A 12,650-nucleotide genomic window follows, 5' to 3' on the forward strand; every position below is an offset into this window, starting at 1 on the left:
TGCAATTTGGGAAAATGCGAGTTTTTTCATTTTTGTCAAAAGTGAGAATTTTTTTCTGTTGTCAAAAAGTAAGACTTTTGGCATTTTAGCTGAAAAAGCGAGACTTGATGGTAAAAAAATGACACTTTGAAAAATGTTGACAAAAAGCGAGACGTTGACAATTTTGGCAATAAACCAAGGAATTTCGGCGATTTTTGACCACGCAATAAGACTTTTTAGCAGGGGTGAAGTGGGGTTGAAAAGTCGAAACACTTCAAAGGCGTATCTAGGGCACCCTGTGAATGTATTTACATGCCAAATTTCAGCCTTCTAGGTTCATTTGGAGAGCTGGAGGGCGTACGTAAAGTTTTTCAAGGTCAAAAACCCCAAATAACCTGATTTCTCCCAACCAAATAGTTCTAGAAAGCTGAATTATGAATATGTAATAACTTCTGATTTCCAATTGATCGACTTTTAGTTCAATTTTTTCAACCCCCTCCCTCCCCAAAAAAATTACACATCCACGAATTCTGACTCAAGGTCATCCCCACTCAAACCCCTTCAATCCAACGCCAAACTAAGCCCGAATACCAAAAAAATAGATTTCGTGAAAATGCCTTTAGCCGAGTTGAACTTATAGGTCAATAAAAAAAATTTTAACATCAGGCCTGCATAAGATCAATGAAAATGTGCTTCAGCAATGGCCTTGACATCTGGGATCCCAAAACAAACTTTGTGTAGCCCCATTCCCATCCTGTTCCAAAATCATAATAAATCGTAGACTTTTTTTTGTACTCGAATGCAAGAATTCTCAGAAGATAAGAGTGTATTTTCGAAATTGAGGAATTCATTTTCATTGAAATAAATCAATAATCCTTCAGACAAAATCTCATTTTACGAAAAAGTTCCCATGAAACACACATTTTGCCTTCGATTCAGTTTGAGAAACCGAGTAGGTATTCCAAATTTTTACACAAAGACAAACAATTTTATACCAATAAAACATACGATTTTCAATAATTCCGCATAAAGCGAACAATTCGATTATTTTTCAAAAAAAATGCATCGTTCTCTTGAACAGATATATCTTGAAAAGCGCACATTTGTTTGATTTAACTCAAACTGATTTGAATTCTAAGCTCATTTCTACTGGAATCGTTATAAAAAGTGAGTAACCCTAGGTAATTCAATTAATTCAATTTCAACACAGAAAAATTAAGTTGTTCTTTTTTTTATGAAGAACTCGAAAACATTAAAATTGCAATATTTGATCGTAGAACAAAACTAGGTTTTCTCTATGTGACTGTAAATGAATAATGAAAAAAAAACCTAGGTAGTAACATGACACCAGATGAATTTAAATTAGACTACTAATAAGTATTGATGCAATACAGATTTCATTATCCATAGATTTATTTTAAAATAACAACTGGTCAAAAATTCAACTTGTCAATTGCACCTTGGCGTTATTTCTTAAAATAAATTAGAAACAAGCAAATGGATTGCTTTAAAAAATATGTATTTATAAAAATTCAGCCCCGCAATCAACTATACATATTCATGCTGAAACGATAACAAGAAGTCAATCACGTCTCCCCATCAATTAACCACTTAAAATATAAAAAATTTGATTACAATTTACTTCTAACACGTTAAAATTAATTAAATAACTTGTAAATCTACTCGTTCCCTTCACCCATTAAAATACAAATTTTGTATTATTTACAATTAGAAAAAAAAAACGTAAGGAGGGGAAAATCGGAACAAAAATATTTAAATAAGTAACATAAAAAGAGAAAAAGAAATGAGACAAAATCTTAACCATGATACACTTTGTACATAAGTATTAATAACCAGTACTAAATAAATAAATACATAAAAAAAATGTACACATACGTAACAAACAATGTTAATTTTGAAAAACAGAAAAAATTACTTTTAACATACAGAACAGAGAAATCAACTTTAAAATTATTATAATATATGCCACAATTTTATTCGGTTTTCTGCGAACAGTATAATTCCTTGAGGGATTTCAATTCGTCGATTAAGGCTTTATTTTGAGCCTCTAACACAGCTACCCTGTTTTCCAAACATTTAATATATTCTTTTTTCTTCCGCCTACATTCTCGTGCGGCTTCTCGATTTTTCAGCAGCCTTATTTCGCGTTTTTTAGCTTGGTCTTCGGGTACACCGCTGTTCGTTGTTTCGTTATTGGGGTTCTGCATGACTACAATTTCACCTGGTACGAAAAATTGACCATCTTGGCCGGCGTAATGTAAAATGGTACCGCCAGCAGTGGTTCCTGCAGTGGTCATTGTAATGGTAGGTAAACCCTGCACGTCTTCGCCACTTTGACTAGGCATGTGTAAAGTTTCATTTGGTAAAACAGATTGGTAATGACTCGACACTGATATCGAATGTGAAGAAAGTTCACTGTCTAAATTCGAATCGCAATCCGAACCGGACGATTCAAGTTTCGGAAATATTTCTCCGGCTCCTAAATTATTTTCAAGTTTCCGGCGCGATGGACTGTGAGATAATATGTCTCTGCGTTTTTTATCCAAATTACTTCTAGGTGAAAGGCTGTCGTCGTCGTCACTGCCATGGGCTTCAACAACTACTTGTAATGTTTGCAAACTTCCTTGTGCCGTTTGGATAACTGAATTAGGTTTACTAACTAGGATCACGTTACCTTTGGTCAAAACTGTCGGTTGAATATTACCCGTCGCACTTTGAATGACCGATTGTTGATTAGGCTGAATAACTGACTGGACGCATGTAGTTACTGCAATGGCTTTAGGACCGTTTGTCGAATCCAAAGGACCGCCTTCGTGGCTACCATTCTCTTCAACCATCCCATCCATATCCTGAAATCTTACGAATACATTAGAGAACATGAATTCGAAACGTACGTATCATTAAAACCCTATTTTATATCTTTTAGAAACACTGCCTAAACCATTAGGCAACGGAAACGATGTAATAAATGATATGTTGATATCAAGGTAATTAGATGCAGAACTTGTAAAATACAATGTTGGAAAAATCCTACGTTTTCATTACGATATTCTCGTAACAATATCACTTCAGGTGTGAAAAAATCACAATTTTCAACGAAAAATTATGAAAAACCGTTAAAACACGATGCTTATCTAATGCAACATTGTAAATCAACACTTCAGATCACACATTGACAGAGTTTCTTTCCACCCAGATGATCTAAATGTTGAAATGTCGATGAATATTAGATTCATATAGAGAATCCTTTTCGTAGGAAAGGTCAATTTTCAATAAAATTTTGAATCAATGTTTCTAAAAATAATTTTGTTCACTACAATACTGAATTTGATGATACAAACGAACCATATAGCTCACCTTGGTTGTGAATCTCATGTTTAAAATTTGTTCTTCACAAAACTGGTGATCATTATAAATAGGGTTAACGATCTTTTCATAAAATTATCATCACACAAAAACACTGAAAGGGTAATTCAATTTTTAAGTATCAGAAAGTTAAAATCAAATTTGAAAAAAAAACAGTGAAGTTATGACGAACAACAACAAACGCATAAATGAATGATTACCTCATACAACTAAGGTACTGTAACCCGGGTATGTCAGACTCCCATTTTGTTCCTCACGAAAAAAAATTGTTGTTTTTCGATTCAAGGTTTTTATGACGGAATTTCTGGCATAGAATGAAAGTAATCATTGAATTAGAGCACATGCTGTGAATTTCACACAATTTCAAACTATTTTTAACCCAAAAATGAAGTGCTGAAAAATGACTGAAATTCAAAACAATTAAATGTATTTCAATTGATACATGTAGCATACCATTGGAAAGCTCGTTCAATTCTCTTTCAAAAATGTTATTATGAAAAAGTTGTAAAAATGCACGGTTTTGAAGATATACGCGGTTAAAGTTTGCCGAATTCCCATATACTGCAATGCTAAGTTCGTCAAACCAGGAACAAAATGGCCGTCTGACATACCTGGGTTACAGTTCCCTAATACAACCAGAAAAATTTACATCGTGCCTTCACCACAGCGAAATTCCGACAGAAAGGTGGTTTTGTGTTTTTTTTTTTCGTCATTCCAACATGGCGGTTTAACGTTATTTTTTACGAATTAAATTGAATTTCTAAATTTTTCCCCATAATTCGCTATTTTAATGAAAATAGATTTTTAAAAAAAAGTTCTGAAAGTAAAAATACAAAAATTGTAATTCAAAACTAGAATAAACGTATTTTTTGAGCAAATTTTACAAAAACTTTGGGTTTAAACCTGTAGATGGTTGGTTTCAGTTTCAGTTTTTGTGTTGCTGTTTTGTGTGAATTCTAAAAAAGTTTTGTGTTTTTTTTTTGTGACAAAAAAAAAGATAAAAAAAATGAACACATGTAGTAAACATGTACGATAAATCTCGTGATTTTTGCGAAAAAATTCTGAAAAACTCGTCGTAAATTTGATAATTTCAAGTGAATAATCGAATCGTTTGGAAGCAGTAAACGATGAACTTGAGTGAAGTATTCAAATCACTGTAAAGATGAAGTTTTCGTTCAAAGTGAGTGCAAGTTCCACTAATAATATTTCGTGTTATCATTCAGCTCGATAAAATTCTCACTATGAAACATCGTATTTGTATGGCATCGGACTTCTTCTATCCGAATGTTGGTGGAGTTGAAGCTCACATATTTAATCTATCTCAATGTCTTCTCAGAAGAAATCATAGAGTCATAGTGCTGACACATTCTTACGGTGAAAGAATCGGCATTCGATACATGACTAACGGACTGAAAGTATATTATCTACCTATTAAAACGTTCTACAGTCAATGTATTTTACCCTCGATGATCTCTTCGTTACCTCTAATCAGATATATTTTGCTTAGAGAACGAATAACGATTGTACACGGACATTCTGCGTTTTCTGCGTTAGCTCACGAAACCATGATGATCGCCGAACTGATGGGTTTGAAGACCGTATTCACTGATCATTCTTTATTCGGGTTCGCTGATACTTCGGCCATAGTTACGAACAAATTTCTGGAAATATCTCTGGCTGATTGCAACCACTGTATTTGCGTTTCGCATATTGGAAAAGAAAACACGGTGCTGAGAGCTCGAGTGAATCACGACCGTGTTTCGGTGATTCCAAACGCCGTAGATACTACATTATTTACACCGAAAGTGGATAATATCTACCGAGGTGAAATCGTTGTCGTGGTTGTGAGTCGTCTAGTGTACAGAAAAGGAATCGATTTGTTGGCTCAGATTATCGCCGATTCTTGTCGTAAATATTCCCAAGTTCGGTTTCTAATCGGCGGAGATGGACCGAAAAGATCGCTGTTGGAAGATGTCCGAAATAAACATAATTTAGAAGAACGAGTTCAATTATTAGGACGATTGGAACAACACGAAGTTGTTCACGTATTAAAAAGAGGAAATATATTTCTAAATACCTCTCTGACTGAAGCGTACTGTATGGCGATAGTCGAAGCTGCCTCTTGCGGCTTGAAAGTTGTTAGTACGCGAGTAGGAGGTATACCAGAAGTATTACCCCCTCCTTTGATATATTTAGCCGAACCCGACGTCTCTTCATTATTAATTAATTTAAACGATGCAATTGAAGACTTCATGAACGGTGTGGTACTGACTCCGGAGAAATGTCATAATATAGTTCGTGAGCTATACACTTGGCAAAATGTAACCAGTCGTACGGAAATCGTTTATGATCTAGTCCTGCAAGATTCGCCGAAAACGTTGAAAGAAAAATATATGAAGTATTTGCCCAGTGGAGTTCACTCGTTCCTTTTAGTATTATCGTTGATGTACATCATTTTACAAATTTTAGAGTGGTGGGTTCCCAGAAAAGATATCGATCTTGTTAAAGACTTTAATATTTGTGGAAAAAATACCAAAGTAGTTCGTGATAGTTCTGACGCTGAAGTCGAACGCGATTCTGATTGAATAATGTAAACCGGTAACCGGTATCTTGATATCCATTTATAAAGCATTTATGTCTCTTTTTCCATTTTTATATTTGTTATCTAATTTATCCACACGTTGTATTTATTTACTCGACCAATAAATATTTCCTATCGTATATTTTCTTTATTTTTCTTAGAAGACTAGGCTGATTAAATATGTGACTTCAACTCCAATCCGGTCATTATTTGAGCAAAATTTACTATTAAATGAAAAAAATATTAAAATTTTAATTCTCGATTATTGTTTCAACAGTTTTCAAATATTTTGGGAGCGGTCTACCGCAAAGGCAATGTATTATTTACTCCGGATGGGAATTCTGTAATTAGTCCAGTTGGAAATCGGATATGTATCTACAATTTGAAAAAGTGAGTGATGAACTTCCATTTTCTCGAAGTTTTCTGAGGTGAAATAATTACTCGTATTATTTTCGTTCAATAGCAATACTTCTTCAACTTTACCTGTTGAAAGTCGTTTCAACTACGAATGTTTAGCTCTATCTCCCTCAGGAAATGTTTTGATAGCTGTCAACGAAGGTAACCTCTAATTATTGCCATTGATTTGGAGTATGCTTACGAATAAATATGTGTATTAATTAACTGCTCTGTTGTGGGTGCAGATGGCGAAGCCCATTTAATTACGATGGTTACTAGAAGAGTAGTTTTCACCTACAGATTTAATGAAAAAGTACGCTGTATTCGATTCAGTCCCGATGGAAAATATTTTGCTGTTTGTAAACTAAATAAAGGTATTATTTTTTGTCCTTTCAAAATTAATACTATTTTATTTGGCTGTTTAATTGTGTCATTTTTTTTTTTTTTTTTTTTTAGTTTTTCTGTATCGAGCTCCCGAAAATTGCTCTACTGATTATAGTGGTCAGTTTGTTCTCGAAAGAGTGTATTCAGATTTTGCTGACAATACTACATGTGTTGATTGGACGAGCGATTCAAGGTGAATTATTGATACTTACTCCATTATTATATCTTATTAGTAATACTTATTATTTGAAAAACTAACTTATTATTATTTAAACAGGGTAATCGCTGTAGGTGCAAAGGATGGTGTAACAAAAATATTTTCTGTTCCTTATCTGGATAAATTTCGAAATAATACAATAGCTGGACATTCTGATTCTATTGTTGCTGTATTTTTCGAAAAAGATTCTCTGCATTTAAATACACTTAGTAGGTGAGTATGAAAATGCATTAAATATGAGGCAATTCGAATAAAAATTATTGAATGCTTTTTTCGTTTCAGGAATGGAGTAATATGCATGTGGGAATGTAACACAGATTTATCAGATTTGAAAACATGTGAAGTCAAATATGTTCGAAAGGATAAAATTGACGATGAAGATGATATTGATCTCACCACAGGCGAAGAAAGAGACGAAGTTCTATTGAATGAAAAAAGTAAGATTTTGAAAGTTTTTCCAATTTTCAGTTTATTTATGGTTTTAAAAAATCTACCAAAGAAAATACCTGTAAAAAATTGATCTCATTAATTATTATTTTTTGTGCTAATTTTAGCTGAACCAGAAATTAAAGAAGAATCTAAAGAAAGAATGAGGTATCATTTGTGCCCGCCTAAAAGATATTTGAATGATTATAACAAATATGAAAAACGTTGCTTCCTGACAACCTGCGAATACCACAAAAACAGTCGTATTCTTGTTGCTGGATTCTCTAACGGAGCTTTCTTCATTTTTGAGTTACCAGAAGTGACGCTTTTGCATTCTTTAAGGTGAGATGCGGTATTGTTGACTGAAAATTTAAGTCGAGAGCTATTTTTAATCAAAAAAAAATTTCTAGTATATCTGAATCAAGTGTTTCAACCATTGCTATAAACAATCTCGGTGACTGGATTACATTCGGATGCGAAGGCCAAGGGCAATTGTTAGTTTGGGAATGGCAGAGTGAAACTTACATATTGAAGCAGCAAGCTCACAGTAGTCCAATGTCCTGCTTGGATTATTCAGCTGATGGCCTATATATTGCTACTGGCGGAGAAGATGGAAAAGTTCGTTTCTTTTGTTGAAAGATTTATTGATTCCATGTCCTATATTTTTATAATCATTGATTGAATTTCAGGTGAAACTATGGAACACTCAGACGGGTTTTTGTTTCGTCACGTTCACCGAACATACTTCTGTCGTATCTGCTGTAAAATTCGGTAATAATCGAAAATTTCTCGTATCTGCTTCTACCGATGGAACGGTTCGTGCGTTTGATATGGCCAGGTGAGTACCATTTTGCCGAAATTCTACAAACAAATCTGCGTTTCGATGTTAATTTTCGACAATTTTCATTTTAGGTATCGAAATTATCGAACTTTTGCTTCGCCTAGACCAGTACAATTTAGTTGTCTTGCGATCGATTCTGCTAACGAGTTTGTAGCTGCTGGAGCTCAAGACGTATTCGAAATATATTTGTGGTCTATGAAAATAGGTCATTTGCTCGAGGTATGTTCAATTTTAGATAGTAAATTGTACCTTTATTTTGTGCACTTGGTTAAAATAACGTATTTCTTTAGTGTTTATCTGGTCACGAAGGTCCAGTCGTAAGCATTGCATTTACTCCAGTCTCGTCTAGTTCTTCATTCGCATCGATAAGTTGGGATAAAACACTCCGAATATGGAATTCATTAGAATCGTCTCGAGAGCATGATACTGTTCAATTACTCGCCGAAGGTAAATATTTCGTGGGAAGTGAAAGAAATGCAACTATTGAGTTTTATTTTAATGTATTATGTCGTGGTAGGTCTTTGCGTCGCTTACCGTCCGGATGGAAAAGAAATCGCAGTAGCTTCTTTGGATGGTCAGATTTCGTTTTTCGATCCGGCCAAAGGTGAACAAACTCACTCGATTGAGGGTCGACATGATTTAGGCAGCGGACGAGCAGAAAGTGATGTAATTACTGCCAAAAAAAGTGAACAAGCAAAGTGAGCTTCTATACAATTGGTTTAACTTTTAACTAATCAATCGTGTATGCTTATTAACATATTTTTCTCCTTTTTTCAGAGCTTTCACGACACTATGCTATTCCACCGATGGAAATTACGTTATTGCTGCCGGTCAGTCGAAAAACGTTTGCATTTATCATGTTTCTGAAGGAATCCTCATAAAAAAATTCGAAATAACACAGAATCGTTCTTTGGATGCAGTTGATGTAAGTTTATATGAATTGGTAAATTTGAAATAATTTTTAGCATTTAATTAATAATTCTTATTGTATTCTTCGTAGGATATTATAAATCGTAGAAAAATGACAGAGTTTGGTAACATAGACTTGATAGAAAAGAGAGAAGCAAACGAAGGTGGAGACGTGAAATTGAAATTGCCCGGAGTAGCTAAAGGAGACATGGCTGCGAGATCATTCAAACCAGAAGTTCGCGTGTACGATGTTTCCTTCTCTCCGACAGGTATATTCGCAGGAAGATTCAAATCGATTTTTGAACTTCGAAATCGAACTAAATAAGTCATTATTTTTTTTCTTCGTAGGTTTGGCATGGTGCGCAGCAACAACTGAAGGAGTACTGATTTATTCTTTAGGCGCGAACGATGTATTTGATCCATTTCATTTAGATATGGATGTAACTCCTGAGTCAATTAAAAACACCTACCTTCAGAAAGATTACTCCAAAGGTATTTGAACACTGCTTACATTCGTAGGTTCGCCTTTTATTTAGAAAATAATAATACGAGGTTATTTTACAGCATTAATAATGGCTTTGAAATTGAACGAATCTGAAATTGTTCAACAAGTGGTTGAAAGTATTCCACCTGACGATAGTAAGTGAGATTTTATGTACGTTATCAGTTAGGAAATAATCATTTCATTGTTTAATGCTGTTCATCTTTTTCCTCAGTTGAATTATGCATCAAATCTTTACCAAAAATCTTCATCGATAGATTATTAAAATTTATATCAGTATTTGTGGAAAACTCTCCTTTGATTGAATACTATCTCATATGGGCTGAACATCTGCTCAACGCTAATAATGCCTCCAGTACATGCCATCCTTCAATTTTACTTACGTTACATCGAAACTTGAAAAAGAAATACGACGATTTAATGAAAGTGTGAGTATCTCTTAAGTTGACTATTAGAATAATTTTTAAAATTATCTCGTCTTTGGTTAATCATTGTGTACCTTGTTTTATAGTTGTGATTTTAATAAGTACACGATGCAGTTTATTCAGAAAATGGCATCTAGGAAGAAAACAACTTGCAATGCAAGTACGCTCAATGAAGTGATGGATATTAGCGACATCGATGACGAAGTCATGTCAACAAATGAAGATAGTTACCAAGAATTAGAAATCAAAGAAGAAAATGAAGGCAGTTGATGTATAACTTCAATAAAAATGTTTTTTACTTATTGTCGAATTTTATTCACTATTGATTTCACCTTGATTAAAACTCGTTAACTTCGTGGATGATGATCGCTGAAAATTGACTCCTATCCAAAAAAAATCAGTCTATTGTTCTATTATAAATGGACACATTGAATAAAAATTCAAAAATTCTTTAATAAAAAAATATCAATAAATAAAAAAACAGGTACAAAACTGAAGATCACAGAATACAAGTACAGCTAGACTCGTAAATAAAAAAATCATACCATCGTTCTACAACGAATAATCATTATTGAAACATTCTAACACCGCAAATAATACTTCACATTTCCTCATTGGAAATAACGATGCCAAAAAAAGTATCAACTTAACAAAACAATTAACCATATCGCTTACGAATGGTTTTCTTATGAAATATATCAACCGTTGTCTCGTGACATTTTCTCAAATCCATGTCAAACGTCCCAACTGCCACCTTACTAGCCGGAGCTTTAAAATAATCTAATCCTCGACCGATTTTAATAATCCAACCATTGTCTAATCTGAAAACAAACAACACACATTGAAATTTCTAGGCTACACCACGATAAAAAAAAAGAAGAAAATTTTACTCACCGAATTTCGCGATCGTGTAAAGTAGGAGAATAAGTGACATTCATTTTCACCTTGAATCGTGTTAATTCCACTTTCATTTGATCGAACCATTGGTCTTGTTCATTACCGTTGGCAATAGTTGTTAAAGTTATGGATTTTAAATTACTACAAGATTTGACTGCGAGCTCGTAAAACTTGACTAAATTCTGAAACTGAAATGAAAGTTCATTAAGACTGATGACAGGAAAAGTGGAATTTTACATCTCTATTTCGTAAACTTACTTGATGGAATATTCTAACGTAAGGATCATCTATTTCAATTTCATTCACTGAGGAATCTAAAAATCGACCGAATACAGTTGCATAGCTATGACCAGATGAATCATTTTCAATAATAATTTGCTCGTGGTACGAATCTTTATCTTTTTCAGTTTCAACGTATTCTTTGATTTTCTCAGCTCTGCTCATGTATTCTGAAATTCTAGCCCGGTACTTCACTTTAGCTTCCGGGTTGGTCTCGTCTGCAAGATTTTATTCATTTTAGAAAACTGTTACAAGTACATTAGTAGGCTACGAGTTCAACTAAATACGTACTTTGTAAAACACCCATTAATATATGTAGTCCTTCTTGGTAACATATTAGAGCCTCTGTGAATCGTTTCTTCCCATCTAGAGTCACAGCTTTGGTAAGAATATTGCCAGCAATTTGATGTTCGGTGGTCATCTCCGGCAGTTGTACTCCTTCAAAGCAATATAATAAGAATTAATAAATAATTATTATGCATATAAATAACATCTAGTAATTGATTATTTGTTCCAAGTGTTTTCTTAATAGGAAAAGTAGTACTACAAATGTACTATAAGCTCCTATTAGAGAAGTTTAATATACCAAAGTTACTACTACAATGAATATAAAACATCACTGTAAACTCTAACTTTGGATAAATAGAAGATGTCACAGAGAATTATTGAGATGTAGTAATAGTGAACCTCAAATCTACGATGTCACATTGCTGTGCATACTGCATAGACACGAAATGTCCATCTACTACCTTTTATGTACCAAAGATTAATTATCACATCGATCAATGCAGAATGACATGTACTCAACTCTTTGGATTGGAATGAACCTTCAAAAAACCACGTTGTTTTACGATTTTCAATTCGAGTAAATCAAGAGAAATTACATACCTCCGCCGATCAATTTGAATACTGCTCGCTTCAAACTTCTAGTTGATTTAAATTCACTACATATTTAATTTACAATACTTGGAGATATGTGGAAATTATTATTTTTTAAAAACCACCACCACAATTCGCGAAAAAAAACGAAGTGGCTGACACCTAGCGGCTGTTCCGTCAACTATCTGAAAAGGTGATATGATGAAAAGGGCACTACCTACTTTGGTCCACAGTTATATTTACAATATTGTGAAAGTAGCACTACGCAGTGGAGACAAACGAAAGGCAGCCAACCATCCAGCTACGAGGAGGGAATAAATTCCCTCGGAAAGGTTTTTAGCCAGTTTGTGCTCTCTGCTCATATTTTAAGAAATCCCTTTTAAATTGAACTGGTTTTTTGTTTCGAAAGGGTGGTTTGACACGCACTGGTGAAGCAGGTATTCGTTTCCTTTCTATTCTCTTTTATGTTATTTTATTTATTATTCGACCATCCAAGACCCATGAGAACATCTTTTTTTTTTTAATTGTGTAAGCTAGGTTATTGTGAA

The 12,650-nt window shown here is 33.9% G+C and overlaps 4 protein-coding genes across 5 annotated transcripts; 2 read left to right on the top strand and 2 right to left on the bottom strand.

Moving 5' to 3' along the window:
- Positions 1–1,481: 1,481 nt before the first annotated feature.
- LOC135836367 (cyclic AMP-dependent transcription factor ATF-1-like) lies at positions 1,482–3,558 on the bottom strand. Of its 2 annotated transcripts, none has more exons than XM_065351161.1 (2): positions 3,358–3,558; positions 1,482–2,856 (listed from the first exon to the last, which is right to left on the bottom strand). In XM_065351161.1, the coding sequence occupies exon 2, from the start codon at positions 2,844–2,846 to the stop codon at positions 1,974–1,976; it is 873 nt and encodes a 290-aa protein (XP_065207233.1). In that variant the 5' UTR covers positions 2,847–2,856; positions 3,358–3,558; the 3' UTR covers positions 1,482–1,973. The 2 variants fall into 2 exon arrangements, with proteins under 2 accessions (XP_065207233.1, XP_065207232.1); XM_065351160.1 differs by having other exon boundaries at positions 1,482–2,849; positions 3,358–3,557.
- Positions 3,559–4,365: 807 nt separating this feature from the next.
- LOC135836370 (periodic tryptophan protein 2 homolog) lies at positions 4,366–10,349 on the top strand. The gene is made up of 19 exons (XM_065351165.1): positions 4,366–4,546; positions 6,225–6,337; positions 6,411–6,505; positions 6,589–6,717; positions 6,800–6,920; positions 7,005–7,157; positions 7,227–7,381; positions 7,499–7,712; positions 7,781–7,988; positions 8,060–8,208; positions 8,283–8,430; positions 8,502–8,658; positions 8,729–8,909; positions 8,989–9,136; positions 9,212–9,389; positions 9,469–9,612; positions 9,685–9,759; positions 9,837–10,050; positions 10,134–10,349. The coding sequence occupies exons 1-19, from the start codon at positions 4,529–4,531 to the stop codon at positions 10,315–10,317; spliced, it is 2,784 nt and encodes a 927-aa protein (XP_065207237.1). The 5' UTR covers positions 4,366–4,528; the 3' UTR covers positions 10,318–10,349.
- Positions 4,546–6,087, top strand: PIG-A (phosphatidylinositol glycan anchor biosynthesis class A). The gene has a single exon (XM_065351166.1). It carries the CDS (start codon positions 4,608–4,610, stop codon positions 5,949–5,951), a length of 1,344 nt encoding a protein of 447 aa, XP_065207238.1. The 5' UTR covers positions 4,546–4,607; the 3' UTR covers positions 5,952–6,087.
- Positions 10,350–10,480: 131 nt separating the features above from the next.
- Positions 10,481–12,294, bottom strand: LOC135836372 (MIT domain-containing protein 1-like). Its single transcript, XM_065351167.1, has 5 exons — positions 12,112–12,294; positions 11,515–11,661; positions 11,203–11,441; positions 10,942–11,132; positions 10,481–10,868 (listed from the first exon to the last, which is right to left on the bottom strand). Exons 2-5 carry the CDS (start codon positions 11,642–11,644, stop codon positions 10,706–10,708), a joined length of 723 nt encoding a protein of 240 aa, XP_065207239.1. The 5' UTR covers positions 11,645–11,661; positions 12,112–12,294; the 3' UTR covers positions 10,481–10,705.
- Between the last annotated feature and the right edge of the window lie 356 nt (positions 12,295–12,650).

Source organism: Planococcus citri, chromosome 2 (genome assembly GCF_950023065.1).
Source record: "Planococcus citri chromosome 2, ihPlaCitr1.1, whole genome shotgun sequence".
In the NCBI taxonomy this organism is placed as follows: domain Eukaryota; kingdom Metazoa; phylum Arthropoda; class Insecta; order Hemiptera; family Pseudococcidae; genus Planococcus; species Planococcus citri.

Coding starts and splice junctions, on each gene's coding strand:
- LOC135836370 (XM_065351165.1), top strand. Junction 9,137..9,211: donor GTTCTTTGGATGCAGTTGAT/GTAAGTTTATAT, acceptor TATTCTTCGTAG/GATATTATAAATCGTAGAAA. Junction 9,760..9,836: donor AAGTATTCCACCTGACGATA/GTAAGTGAGATT, acceptor CTTTTTCCTCAG/TTGAATTATGCATCAAATCT.
- PIG-A (XM_065351166.1), top strand. CDS start 4,608: ATGAAACATCGTATTTGTATGGCATCGGACTTCTTCTATCCGAATGTT.
- LOC135836372 (XM_065351167.1), bottom strand. CDS start 11,644: ATGACCACCGAACATCAAATTGCTGGCAATATTCTTACCAAAGCTGTG. Junction 11,442..11,514: donor ATTAATGGGTGTTTTACAAA/GTACGTATTTAG, acceptor AAAATCTTGCAG/ACGAGACCAACCCGGAAGCT. Junction 11,133..11,202: donor ACGTTAGAATATTCCATCAA/GTAAGTTTACGA, acceptor CTTTCATTTCAG/TTTCAGAATTTAGTCAAGTT.